General features: G+C 47.7%; 1 protein-coding gene across 1 annotated transcript in view; it reads right to left on the reverse strand.

Annotated features, from left to right (window-relative positions):
- Positions 1–2388: 2388 nt before the first annotated feature.
- The window catches only part of LOC114611405 (radial spoke head 10 homolog B-like), a 40847-nt gene continuing 28915 nt past the window's right edge, over positions 2389–14320 (reverse strand). Inside the window, 4 exon segments of the mRNA XM_028756087.1 lie at positions 2389–2659; positions 3572–3770; positions 7286–7382; positions 10391–10510. Coding sequence (XP_028611920.1) covers positions 2482–2659; positions 3572–3770; positions 7286–7382; positions 10391–10510 — 594 coding nt within the window. The 3' untranslated portion in view covers positions 2389–2481.

A 14320-nucleotide genomic window follows, 5' to 3' on the forward strand; every position in this document is an offset into this window, starting at 1 on the left:
AGGCTAAGTTCTAAGACAGTGGTTCTCAAGCTTCCTAATGCTGTGACTCTCTAATCCAGTGCCTCATATTGTGGTGGTCCCCAACCACAAAATTATTTTCATTGCTACTTCAGAAGTGTAATTTTGCTCCTGTTATGAATTGTGATGTAGATATCTGATGTGTGGCCCCTGAGAAAGGGTGGATCCACTCCCAAAGGGGTCATGGCCCACAGGTGGAGAGCCACTGCTGCAGGGGATCTGATGTCCCGCATGGTCTCCTTGGGTACCTGTACTCAGGTGTACACACATGTGCACATGCACATACAATTAAAAAATAAAAATCTTAAAAACAAAAACCATGTGGTGGTTCAATATGCTTGGCGGTTGGGAAGTGGCACTATTAAGGAGGTGAGGTCTTGTTAGAGGAAGTGTGTCACTGTGGCGGCTGGGCTTTGAGGTTTCTTGCATGCCCAAGTCTGGCCTCTGCTATCCAGCCCCTCCTCCTGACTGCCTGAGGAAGACAGTCTCTTCCTGGCTGCCTTCAGATCAAGATGCAGAACTCTCAGTTCCTCCAGCACCACGTCTGCCTGGATACCGCCACGCGTCCCGCCTTGATGATAATGGACTGAACCTCTGAATGGTACGTATGTCAGCCCCAACTAAATGTTTCCTTTATAAGAGTTGCTGTGGTCACAGTGTCTCTTCACAGCAGTAAACCCAAACTAAGACAACCCCAAAACTGACAGACCATATCCTGACAGCTTGGGGTCTCCCTGTTGATGAGGGGACAGTGAGGCACAGACACAATCACTAAGTTGTACACTTTGAGTGCTCCCCTGATGCTTCATTGCATCACCCTGAGCTGTCTAACTAGACATGGCTCCCCTTCGTCACGAGGCCCTCCAAAGAGCCACGTCACCCTGTATCCCTTCACACCTGAGATGAAATAGAGCTGAATTTTACTTACCCCTGTTTTGCTAACTCAGAGAGTCCGGGGTCTGGGAGAAAATTTGCTGAGTGGTCTGAGACATAGTATTTCCCCAAAGCATCCCTCGGCCGCAGTCCGCCTGTTCTGACCTCCACACCTGTTGCATTATAGGTGAGGGAGAAGGAGCTCCATCCATTCGTACTGTTCTCCTTGTTCCTTGGCTCTGAATAATTCATTTCCATTTTTTTTTTCTGCCTGTGCATAACTTAAGGCTGGTTTTTAGTTCCCCAGCATACTGGGCTTTTGTTCCTTGAAGAGTTTGGGGTCGCATCTCAGATGGTGGTTGTCTGAGGAGTGTTCTTTGGAATGGCATGTGTTTGTCTCCCTCAGCCTTTATTCTTTGTTGCATTCTGGCTCCAGAGTCTGTGAACTAATTCAAACTTCTAGTTGAGTTGTTTCAGTATGTTGCTAATTTCAGGTGTCTGTTTCTCTGGTCAGGATGGTAGTCCTCCTTGGGACTCTGCTTTGCAGGGCTCATATGTAAATTCAAATGTGTAATACTTCCTTTGGGTCTCCACTCCTTTGCATTTTGTGTTATAACTATGTTTATGCAGATGTCTGTGCAGGTGTGGAAGCACATATGTGTGCATGAGTATGAAGACCAAGGATCACCATTGGGTGTCTTCCTATACTGCTCTCCATCTGTGTCTGTGTGTGTGTGTTTATAGTGTGTGGGTGTGTACACACGTCTACATGTGTATGGGTATGCTTACCTGTGCATGCTCACATGGAAATCCAAGGTGGAGCTCGGATGTCTTCCTCTATCACTCTCCTTGTTTTTTATTTCATAATTTATTTTGTGTGTGTGTATGTGTGTGCTTGTGTGTGTGTGTGTACATGTTACTAGTATCTACAAAGTCCAGAAGATGGTGCTCCCCTGGAGCAGGAGTTACAGACTATTGAAAGCTGCCCCAGTGTGAAGGCTGGGAACCAAACTTAGGTAAAAGCAGCAAGTGCTCTTAAGCACTGAGCTATCTCTCTAACCCCCTTCCCCCCTCTCCCAGACAGGGTCTCACTAGGTAGTTCTGGCTGCCCTTGAACATGCAGCAATCTCCCGCCTGTGTCTCCTGAGTGCCAAGATGTGCCACTATGCCCAGCTAACTTTTTTATTTATTATTTTTTTTGGTGTTTCGAGACAGGATTTCTCTGTGTAGCCCTGGCTGTCCTAGAACTCACTCTGTAGACCAGGCTGGCCTCGAACTCAGAAATCTACCTGCCTCTGCCTCCCAAGTGCTGGGATTAAAGGTGTGTGCCACCACTGCCCGGCTCGCTAACTTCTATTTACAAAAAAATACACAAAAATTTAAAGTCCATTTACTAATATGTGCATGTCTACATACTCATTCAGTTTGGTTCCTGTAAATGTAGCCATACAAGAAACTTAATATGTGGACCAAGATAGAACATTTCAGAAACCCAAATCAGAAGCTAAATGTAACACTTTATTTTATGGGACGTTAGTCACAGCTTTCTGTCTGCTTGTCCTTGCAGCTCAACCATGACAGCGAGTACCATCACTTCTTCTTCTTCTTGCCAGGGCTGGCCTTGCTGGTCTGGATGGAAGCTAGGTCCTCTTTAGGAGGGCTGGGTGTGAGTGGCTGTGTGAACGGCACCTCCAATGGCTCCTTGAGCACGGTGATATCAAGGTCAAAGTCCTGTCTCCTGGCCTCTTCCTCCCGTAGGATGTTCAGCCTAAAAGGCAGAATGAGAACGTAGCTCATTTGTTTTTCTGTGAAAATGTGAAACTAATTTAATTTTTTTTTTTTCAAAAAATTATGTGGTAGACCAGTATGATGGTACACGTACTTAATCCCAGCACTTGGGAGGCAGAGGCAGGTGGATCCCTGTGAGTTCGAGGCCAGCCTGGTCTACATAGTAAGTTCCAGGCTATACAGTGAAACCCTATCTCAAAAAACAAACAAAAATTTTGTTTTTGTGCATGCAGTGGGAGGTTAGGTGCAGCTGCCCTTGGAATCCACAGATTGGATCCCCTGGAGTACACGTTACAGGTGACATGGGTGCTAGAACTTAAACTCAGGTCTTCTGTAAGAGGGATACATGCTCTTCCCTCCCCGGGACTGTCTCTCCAGCCCCCAATCTGGTTTTTATGGGGTTTCAGTAGTGCTTGTGAATGAAATGGTCTGTTGTGTCTATAGAGTGCTCCAGGCAACACCTTCGAGTTGCTAACGTGGCCTGGGAGGGCTTTCTTCTGCAGCTGAGAAGCCTGGTGAGGTCGTCGTCGTCTGTCCCTCCTGAGTGATGAGCTTGCAGACCTCACCATCATACCTGGCTGCACAACACACAGACACGGAATCTCTGGGAAGAGGAGAAGCCTGTGCGGTGTCCATGAGTGAGTGCATGTATGCTGCTTTTATCAGGGCTGGGACCAAACCCAAGCCTCTTCCACTGAGCTACATTCCCAGCCCCCAGCCCCAGGTCTTCGTCTTTTGTTCTATCAGAGACTAGGGCATTGTATGCATCACTGTAAGCCTGTGGTCCTAGGGCATCATTGTTTGCTTCACTATAGGCAGTGGCCCTGCTTGGGGTAGCTCCTGGAGACAGGAAAGAAAGCTGCGCATGTAGCATGGAGGACGGGTGCCCTACCTGGCTTCTAGCTCTTCGTTCTCTATCTGCTTCTGCTGAGCCAGCACTGCTTCCTGGAGCCGGTTTTCCTTCACCTTCTCCTTGAGCATCTCTTCACGTTTGTAGGCACTGAATAACACACTCACAAAGAAGACGTAGAGGTTGTTCACCCATATGTTGAGTTTCTCTTTATGTTCATCTTTGGGTTTTTCATATTTCTCTGCAATGGGGTATAATGAAAACAAACATCAGTGCAGTGCGTGAGGTGTCTTCTGTAAGCTGTGATGATGCTGGGATGCTGCAGCCTGTGAGGACTGAAGAAATCGCCAGATGCATTCCACTTCAGCTGGGAAGGGCCAGTGCACAGCGACCTGGGGCTGAGTATCAGTTCTCCTGTCCAGTCACCTCCTGCTGGTCTTTCTTAAACAGCAGAAGTGTTTTGTTATTTCTTTGTTTTGTTCTGTTTTGTTTGAGACAGGGCCTCACCCTGTAGACCAGGCTAGCCTGGAACTCACAGGATCTTCCTGCCCCTGCCTCCCAAGTGCTGAGGGATGAAAGCTGTGCGCCAGGATGCCAGGCTATTCTTTTAAAGCTGTGAGTATGCATAGGGGAGAGGCAGGCGTGTGTGTGTGTGTGTGTGTGCGCGTGCACGTGTGCGGGTGCGCGCTTGTACCTGCCTGCCTGCCTGCCTGTGAGCGCAGGTGCCTGCAGTGTGCCGAGGAGGCTGTAAAGTCACTGCAGCAGGAGGTACAGGCAGTTAGTTGGCTATGGAACTCAACTCTAGTCCTCTGGCAGAACAATATGTGCTTTTAAAATTTTTTTAAAGATTTACTTTTTTAACAAGAGTATCCATTTTATTTTACCTGTAAGTGTTTTGTCTGAATGTATGTATGTGTACCATGTGAGTGCTTGATGTCTGGAAGCTGAAGTCAGAAGAGGGCATTGGATTCTCTGGAACTGGAGTTACAGATGATTGTGAGCTGCCGTGTGGAGGCTGGGAACTGAACTCAGATCCTCTGTGAGAGCAGCTCTTCACCACTGAGCCGCCTCTCCAACCTTAACACATGTGCTTTAGTCACTGAGCCGTCTTTCCCACCCCCCTGACTCTGTAATAAGAATGTATTCATCAGTGTGTGGTAGCATATCGTTTATTTTACATTCACTTTTGAGAGTTTCCAAGTTTTTTTTTTCCAGGCTGAGTTTGTACCAAATGGCACACTTGAAGCTACAAATTAGTAAATTTCATATTTATGAAATTATTTTGTGACTCAAGAATAATGATGTGTTCTTTTGCCAACATTTTTTGTATTACCTATTGAAATTCAGACCTTCCAAATTGGCATTATTTCGTGATTTCCTCAGACATGGTGAACATGTGAGAAGAAACCAGAGTTCCCCAAATAGTACTCACCCTTTGTGAAGTGACTGGTACTGAAGGGCAGAGCTGTGAGGGACTTCCAAGTGGTACCTCCAGCCTCAGCCAGGCCAGCGGATCTCTGGGATAAGAACTTACCACCACCTGTTTCTCCTGTTTCCTACTTATTCAGGATCTGGGTGCAATTAAGATAAGAAAGCCTGTTTCCGAGTGAGCTCTAGAGAATGGGAAATCTAAACACCTCCCAGAAGCCAACACTCTTTCCTTTCTTTCTGAGCTAAATACCTAATTCTTCCAGATCACCATAATTGTGTGTGTGTGTGTGTGTGTGTGTGTGTGTGTGTTTGAGACAGAGTCCTGTAAGCCAGCCAGGCTGGTTGCAAACTCACTGTGTTGCAGACAAGGACCTTGAGGTCCTGGCTCTCCTGCCTCCTCCTCCCAAGTACTGAGATCATGAGATCACGGCTGGGCCCCACCACACCTGGCAAGCTTTGTAGCCTTTAAAGCAATCCTAACTTGTTAGTAGTCACTGGGCAAGTTTGAAAATTCAAAGAGTTGATGCTGGGCTTGTAGCTCAGGGCAGTGAGTGGTAAGCACTTGCTAGCCATTGGACAGCCTGATTCCATCCCCAGAACCACAAAATAGCAGAAGTTTATGCAACCCAGGATTCCAGTTATTAAAGTCAGAGCGTCTGAAAATGAAGGGTGATTGCTTCATATTGCCATTCAGCTGAGGAGCTGAGCTGGGGACAGTAAGTCATAGCTGTGCAGGTGAAGCCAGCTGATGAAGTGGGATTCTGTGGCCAGGAGAACGGCTTTGACAGCGGCTTTGACAGCAGACAAAACCAGTAGGCCGTAGGCACCGTGGCTGATACACAGTTCAGTCACTGTAAAGGGGCCAGAGGTAGAAGGCAAACCGAGGAACAGCTACAGCTGAGGACTGGCTGGCAACACATAGTATCAACAGCACAAAGCAGAGGCACTTTCAAAAAAGGAAAAGAAAAAGTAGATATGACAAGGTTAAGGTTCTTGCCACCAAGAGACAACCCCAGTTCAGTCCTCGGGACCCAGATGGAGGGGGAGAGACAAGTTGTCCTCTGACCTACACACACTGTGCACACTCATGTCTACACACGTTAAAAGTGCCTACAGACATACACAAAATAAATAGGAGATTAATTCTTTAAAAAAGGCATTAATTTGTTTTCCCTTTCTAGATCCTTCTGTTATGGCCACTGTATGTCTGGGTGTGGAGAAGGATTTGACTAACTTGAGAGGAAGAAGGCTGCCTCGGGAGAAGCATTTGCTGATCTTTCCAGAGGCACATCCCTGTAGCCACCCGAGGCCTAGTGGCAGTCAGACCATGCTGAGCTGACGGGAGGGGGACCGGGGCAGGGACACCTCAGGCTCTCACCAGCAAAGCAGAGATGGCCGGTGTGTTTAGAGGGAAAAGTTTACTCGACAAAACAGAGCACACGTGTGGCATGTAGCGGGGTGTATGTGTGCACGCTGCTGGGAAGGAAAGACAGTGACAGTGGGAGGAAATCCCCACAAGGTGAGCCGAGTGGAGGAGGAGGAAGAGGAGGCGGCTTGTAGCCCAAGAAGACAGTAGGAGTGAGGAGAGAACCCTTGAAATCCTTCCCTGGGAAAGAGCAAAGATGCTGTCCACAGGACTCTGAGGTACTGACTACAAGTATTTGTTGTTTTAGTTTAGAGACCTAAATGGAAGAGAGGCCTAGTGATGTAGTTTAGTCAGAGAGTGCTTGTCTAGCGTGTGCAAAGCCCTGGGTTGGCTCCCTAGTGCCACATAAAGAGGTGCAGTGTCAGATTATCCTAGCACTTGAGAGACAGAGGCAGGAAGGATCAGAAATTCAATCATCCTTAGCTGTCTATCAAGTGAGAGGCCAGCCTTGGATACAAGACCTCTTTCTCAAGAAATGAACGAAGGGGGGGGGGGGTAAGGAGGGGTACAGACCCTTAATCCAGGGGGCAAAAGCAGGCAGATCTCTGTGAGCTTGAGGCCAGCCTGGTCTACATAGTGAGTTCCAGGCCAGCCTGGGCTACATGGTTAGACAGTCTCAGAGCTGGAATGGAATGAGACTATGGCTAGAGAGGAAAGCTGGTGCCATGTGGGCGCAGCCCGATGCTAAGAGGGAGGGAGCACTCGGGCCTGAGGAGGCTGGGAGACCGCTGGACAACAGCTGTAGGCTGCTGCTGTGTTTGATGTTCCAGTGCTTGCCCAGTTTATGTGAAGCTCAAGGTTCAATCCTGAGTATTGTCCCTGTCCCCCCACAGCCCAAGGCTGCTGTGAAGTTCCACAGACCATGACCGCGTGACTTAGAAGTAAGCATTTGCGAGGACACTCACCGTGTGGAGACATGAACACCAGGCCTCGTCCTTGTGTCTTGAGGTTCATCTTGGAGACTTTGTCCTCACTCAGGGACTTCTTGAGCTTTGGCTTTTTCAGAACACGAGGAAACATTATTCTGCAGCATTCTAAACACAGGGCACTATTAACGCGGTTTCCTTTTTCACTATTTTTGTGTTTAAAGACAGTGTCTCAGGCTAGCCCCGGGCTTGTGGTTCTTCTGTCTTGGTGGCAGGGTGTTGGGCTCACAGGTATGCACCAACATGCCCTGTATTGTCTTGGAAGTGTTTTGGTTTCACTTGTTTGCTCTTTCTGTGTACCCCAGGCTGGCCTCCAATACAATACTATATAGCCCAGGCTGCGGTGAGGCTATTTTTACTTTTGTGTTGAGCTAATTTAACTTTTATCATTTTGAGGCAGTCTCAATGTGTAGACCTGGCTGTCCTGGAAATCTCTATATAGACCAAGATGTACCTCAACTCATAGAAATCTGCCTCCCTGCCTCCCAGGTGCTGGGATTAAAGGTGTACACCACTGTCAGGCTGTAGAAGACATCCTGGGGTGTTTGACCACGCACCCAGAACCCAGAGACTTAACGTGCAATCTAATCTCCTTTTCACTTGTATGGTCCTGTCAGGTAAGGCACAGGTAGAGAGCATGACTAACAGGCCTCTGCCTCGAGATTTACATATTAATGAATTACTTAAAGGCCCGGGGACATAGATAACTAAGTTTTCCCGTCCATAGCTCCTCCTCTTTCCCACTCTCCAATATAAGGAAGTTCCTCCTGGCATTTGGGGGAAGCACACTTCATCTAGATACAACTATCGTCATGGAAAATAAACTTTCATCTTTGATTCTTTGTCTCCTGGAACTTTGGACTTTCTTTTGTAAGTGGGGAAAAGCCTCCCGCTCTCCCTGTTGCAGAGGTCTGCGGGGCTCCGGTCCGTGCACCCACACCCTCTTGGGCTGCCTCCATCCCTGCTCCAGGGACTCCCTCCCCCAACGCCAGGCTGCGCTGGGTCCCTGCGCCTTTGCTCCCGGGACCCTGCCACCACCGCGACGTGCGGGTGGGGCCGAACAGCTGCCCCCAACCCCCGCGCACCATGTGCTCGAGTTCTTTCCCTTCACCCAGGGTTCACGGGCGGCTTGCACTGCTGAGTCCCGCGGGCTGCCGACTCCGCTGCAACTGCCAGCGCGCGAGTTTATAACCCACACACCACCACACCCACTTCATCTAGTTTTAAAAATTATATAGTATCTTATTTGGGCTTGTGGTTGTATCCTAAGATCAAGTGCCTCAATCTGGCAGTGGTCTGCTTGTTGGCAGAGTCTTGAGATGGCACTGGGCATCACATGGTGAGGAACAAGGAGCTAATCCGACTATTCTTTCCACTGAATAAAATACTGCAGTTTGGGTCCAGAGAGATGGCTCAGGAGTCAGGGGCACTGCTGTTCCCACAGAGACCTGAATTCACTGAGCACCCCTGTTAGCTCCAGGGCAGCCAATGCCTTCAGGCCTCTGTTCACAGCCACACTCATATGTACATACCCAGACATAATTTAAAATAAAAAAATGCATTTTTGAGGAGCTGGAAAGTTATAAGAACACTTGCTGCTCTTTCAAAGGACCCGGGGTGATTCTTAGCACTCACATGGCAGTTCATAACCCTTTATAACTCTGTCCTAGGGGATCCAGTGCCCTCTGCTGGCTTCTGTAGGCACCAAGCACATACAAATATACGTGCAGGCAAAACACTCATACACACTAAATTAAAAACCCCACGGTCTAGGCAGGTATGATGATACAAGCTCATACCCCCAGCATTTGGAAGGTAGAGGCAGAAAAAGCAAGATTTCATGGCCATCCTTTCTTACATAGGGAACTTGAGGTCACCCTGGAGGAAGAGTGATGGCCTCCTGCATCTCCCTGACCCAGCTTCTCTCCACCACCGTTATTAGCATTCTTGGTGTGCAGTGTCTGCAGACACCAAGCCTTGACCACTACGCGATTTTTAAGATTTATTTATTTAGTGTGTGTGTGCATGTGAGTGTGTGTATGTGTGTATGTGTGTGTGTGTGTGTGTGTGAGTATATGTGCATGTGTGTGTATGTGAGTGTGTGTGTGTATGTGAGTATGTGTGCGTGTGTGTGTGTGAAGTTTGGGAGACATGTAGGAATCTGTTCTCTCCGTGCACCGTGTGGGACCCTTGGGTGACTCAGGTAGTCAGGCTTGCCAGCAACACTTTCCCTGCTGGGTATCCCTGAGCCAGAGTTTTAATGACCTCACACATATGTAGCACACATACTTCCGGATCCATCTTGCATTCACCCTTGCACTGCAGTCTTGTCCCCAGCATGGGTACCTGCTGTCACTACTTGCATGTTTTAGTAGGTACTTGAAGCATGTTCACAACCAAGCAGTAAACTTTACCCATGATCCTCCCTGAAGATTCTCAGCTGCAACACTGTGCTAAATAGTCACTCCTTATTCTCCCAGTTGCTCAAAGCCAAAACTCCAGACTCATCTGTGCCTTCTTTTTCACTCCAAAGCCCCTTGGTCCCAAACCCTCCTCCCCATCCTCAGCCTTGTCACTTCTGACCATGATGCTTCTGCAAGCTTCCCAACTGGTTTGTCAACAGAGAAGCCAGACAGTCTGCTAAAAGATGCTGTACTGAGCTGGCTTCCCACCTCATTTCTGAATTAGACACACGTTTCACATATGTGTGAAGTATGAAGGGGTTGAGCTCACAATAACAGGTACAGATTCTAGACTCAAACTACCTAGGTACAAGCCCCTAGCCCCATTGCTTGCCGGATATGTGGCCACAGGCAACAATGTAACCTTTTTGGTCGTAGAAGTAGCAACAAGGCCTTTAAGTTCATAGGGGCTTCTAAGTGATTGACCCCTAGAAAGTGCTGGAGACCTGGCAGGGCCCTGAAAATGAGGGCTGTTGCTATTCACCGGCTCCACCCTTCAGCACCGGCCTGTGAGGTCAGTCGGAGATGCAGTGATTGTCCAAGCTGTCCTCAAAACACAGAAGAGAGTTCCTCACATAATGGCCACCGTGTGGTGGCTGACACTGTAAATACTGACCTCTGGTTGCCTGATTTTACCATCAGGCAGAACTCCCACCTTGTCTGAGGACGACTTGGTGCTGCTGAAGTGGACTTCGGAGTCATGGCTTGTGACTGCACTCGGGCTCCTGTGGTTGCTCTGAGAGAGGAGAAACATGTGAGGTCATGGTTCCCATGGACGTGCGCATATGCATACACATGCCGTCTTTGAGGTGTCACTAATGTACAATAAGCTCGCTGTGAGCACGTATCCAAACCCAGGAACTATCACCTCAGACAACACAAGGAAGCACACTCACCGTGCCCAGCTTCTCTGATCTCACTCAGCAGTCCCTCCCTCTCCCCGTTCCCAGGCAACACATAATCTGCATTCTACCATGACACTTTGCGCCCTCTATAATTTTATGTAAATGTGATAATATATTATGCACTCCCTTTTGAGGCAGAATCTCATGTAGCCCAGGCTGATCTTACATTCAATATATAGCAGAGAAGGACCCTGAACTCCTGATCCTCCGGCCTCTGCCGCCTGATTGCTGGGGTTACAATCATGCACCACCCGGGCTGATATATAAAATGCTACGGATGGAACCCAGGGCTTCAGACTAACCTGGTTTGCTTTTTCCCTATCAGTTTTTGCATGTGCTTTAAAGTTCCCGTATAACATGAATAGTCAAGAGGACTTTCTCCTTTTACGTGGCTGACCACTTTATCACTGTTAGACATGGTCACTATTATCACTGTTAGACTCTGTCCCTGGTGTGATGGCTTGGATATAAGGTGTCCATCAAGGGAAGCTGGGTCCCCAGTTACTGAGGGGATTATGAAATCTCAGCTATAATCAACTGATTCATATGCTGATGGTTTGTGGTGATTTACATTTACAGATGGCTCACCGTAGCCGTCAGACAAGGTTGCTGTGTGCCTCTGTGATGCAGTTCGTCTGCATTGGAGGTAACTGACTACATCTGCTGTTTGGATTTCACTTCCTTCTCTTGCCCCATTTTGGATAGAGTATTTTTAGAAGGTTTATTTCTAAGTGTGGGCATATATGTGTATGTATGTCCGTGCATATATGTGCAATGTGTGTGAAGACCAGATGGAATTGGAGTCCCTGGAACTGGAGTCAGGTGGCTGTGAGCTGCCTGTCACGGGTGCTGAGGACCTAGATCCTTTGCAAGAACAGCAAACACTTTTTTTTTCTTTAAGTTTTTATTCTTTGTGAGTTTCACATCATACACCCCAGTCCCACCCACCTCCCCATCCCCTTGTATCTACCCTCTGCTCTTCCAACCTCCTCTCACCAATAAAACACACAAGCAACAACAGAAACAAAGCACAGATAATATCTCATCATGGAAGCTGCTGTGTGTCACAGTGTGTCCCACAGTGTATTCCTGTTCACACATCTTTACTTGTGAATGTTCAATGCAGTGAGTCGTTGGTCTGGTTCTGGATCTCTGCCTTCTGTGAAATCATCACTATTGGACTCTTCCCAGTTCTCCTGTTGTTACCCTGTGTCATGGAGGTCGTGCAGCTTTGGATCAGCAGGACTGCCCTTTCACAGGTTCCAGCCATTGGCAGATGATAGAGATTCTGAAGTGGGCCAATTCAGACCCCTGGATCTGGGCCTGGGTGGTAACTGAGCTGGTCAGACTGCCAGCTCTCCTTTATCTGCACCGCCAGGTCAAGCTCTCAAGCACCACTCCAGCCAGGCCACCCAACACTGCCATCAGCAGGAGGCAGAGGCAGTTCTCCAGTGCTCTCACCCTCGGGACCAGCTGACTTGTGCCTCCTCCACCAGGGCCAGCTCTATGGTGCTGTCCTGACGGAGGTACGGGGCCCACTTCCCGAGGCAGCAAACATCCTTAACCTCTGAGTCATCTCTTTGGTCCCTGGACTGAGGGGTTTTTGTTTTGTTTTTTGGTGGTTTTGTTTGTTTTGTTTTTGAAATAGGGTGTGATAGTTTATATATGCTTGGCCCAGTGAGTGGCACTATTTGGAGGTGTGGCCTTGTTGGAGTAGGTGTGTCGCTGCTTTAATACCCTTGTCCTAGCTGCCTGGAAGTCAGTATTTTCTTAGCAGCCTTCAGTTGAAGATGTAGAACTTTCAGCTCCTCCTGTACCATGTCTGCCTGGATGCTGCCATGTTCCCACCTTGATGATACTAGACTGAACCTCTGAACCTGTACGCCAGCCAATTAAATGTTCTTATAAGAGTTGCCTTGGTCATGATGTCTGATCACAGCAGTAAAAACCTAAGACCTAGTGTTTCTCTGTTTATCTCTGGCTGTCCTGGAACTCACTCTGTAGACCAGGCTGGCCTTGAAGTCAGAGATCCACCTGCCTCTGTCTCCTGAGTTCTGTGAGTAAAGACCACACCACCAGTGCCCGGTTGAGCTTTTTGTTTGTTTGTTTTAAACTCTGGTGGTAGACGCCATGCAGGAAGAGCTACAGTGGGCGAGTGAGCTCCCTGGAGATGGCTACCATCCTATTCAGAAGTGACGGGTGAGCTCAGGTGTGGCACAACCCCAGAGACTTCATCCCAGGATGGCTTCTTGCTACTGATGTATTTCTCAAGTTCGTCATTGCCACACTCCTCATTTATTTGGCTTGGTGTGAGTGGACACCGGGAGATCCTCACTGCCTAAAGCCTCGTGTGATTACTTCCTGGGCGATAGCCCACTCTGCTGGGCGAGTTTCTTACAGATCAACATGAAGATGAAAGTTCTTAAGATAATGCTGTCAGGATGAATTAATGACTTTATAGAATTTCTGACTTGCTTTAAATAGTTTTAGGAAGTTAGCTTGATTTAAATAATTTTGGAGTGTTAGGGCAGTTAATAGAAAACATAAAGTTAGGAAACTATGAGAGTTGACAGATGTTTTAAGTTGGAGTTAAGAATAGAGTGTGCCCTTCCTGATAGAATGGCAGAAGCTGCTTGAGTTAGAGGAAGGAGCATAGTGAGTGTTCACGGTTCCAAGTGCAGAATTGTAGAAGCAAGAAGAACAGGCCTGGGACAAGCTGATGGTCAAAGTGAGTGCACTCTGAGTTGGGCCTGAGTTCCTTGATCTGTGATCTAGGGATGAGGTGACAGGCTTTCAGTGTGCACCACCAGGAAATCAGGAAATGATAAGGTTATAGTCAGAGCAAAGCATCCTGAGGACAAGAACAGAAGACAGGTGACTAGCCAGCCTCGCCGATCACAACTTGAAAAATAAGACATAAGATAGACAAATGACCTGCTCCTTAGTGAGTACAGACCGTTGTCAACCAAGCACGGGGGAAACCGGCTGCTACAGACTTGGCTTGAACTTTGTTTACCAATGACTAAAAAGTTACTGCTTTGAGGTCACAATGAGCTTTAGGAAAGAAAGATAAAAATTGTTTAGTTAGATGTATGTTTCATATAAGAAATACGTAACCTTGGGGCTGGAGAGATGGCCCAGCAGTTAAGAGCACTGACTGCTCTTCCAGAGGTCTTGAGTTCAATTCCCAGCAACCACATGGTGGCTCACAATCATCTGTAGTGGCATCTGATGCCCTCTTCTGGTGTGTCTGGACAGAGTAACAGTGTACTCACATACATAAAATAAATCTTTAAAAGAAATATGTAACCAATATTCTGTTGTAAGTTCTTTTTGTGTGATGATTTTCATCTGTTTTGAAGGTTTTTGTGATGACTGTCTTTGGAAAACGTGTAATTTGTAGCTATGAGATAATTTTCTTCCTAACAGAAAAATCTTTGCTTTAAGGTATAAAAAGGGAAGAAATAAATTGCTGGAGCCTATATTTGCTTCAACCATTCTGTGTGTGTGTGTGTGTGTGTGCGTGTGCATGTGTGTATGTGAATTTCCCTTTTCTCTCCTCTAACCACTGGCTTCCATAGGCAGCAGCCCCCTTCTGAATCTGGACCGACCCCAACACCTCCCCGTCAGCTGCTGTCAGC

Source organism: Grammomys surdaster, unplaced genomic scaffold (genome assembly GCF_004785775.1).
Source record: "Grammomys surdaster isolate TR1022 unplaced genomic scaffold, NIH_TR_1.0 126109, whole genome shotgun sequence".
Classification (NCBI taxonomy): domain Eukaryota; kingdom Metazoa; phylum Chordata; class Mammalia; order Rodentia; family Muridae; genus Grammomys; species Grammomys surdaster.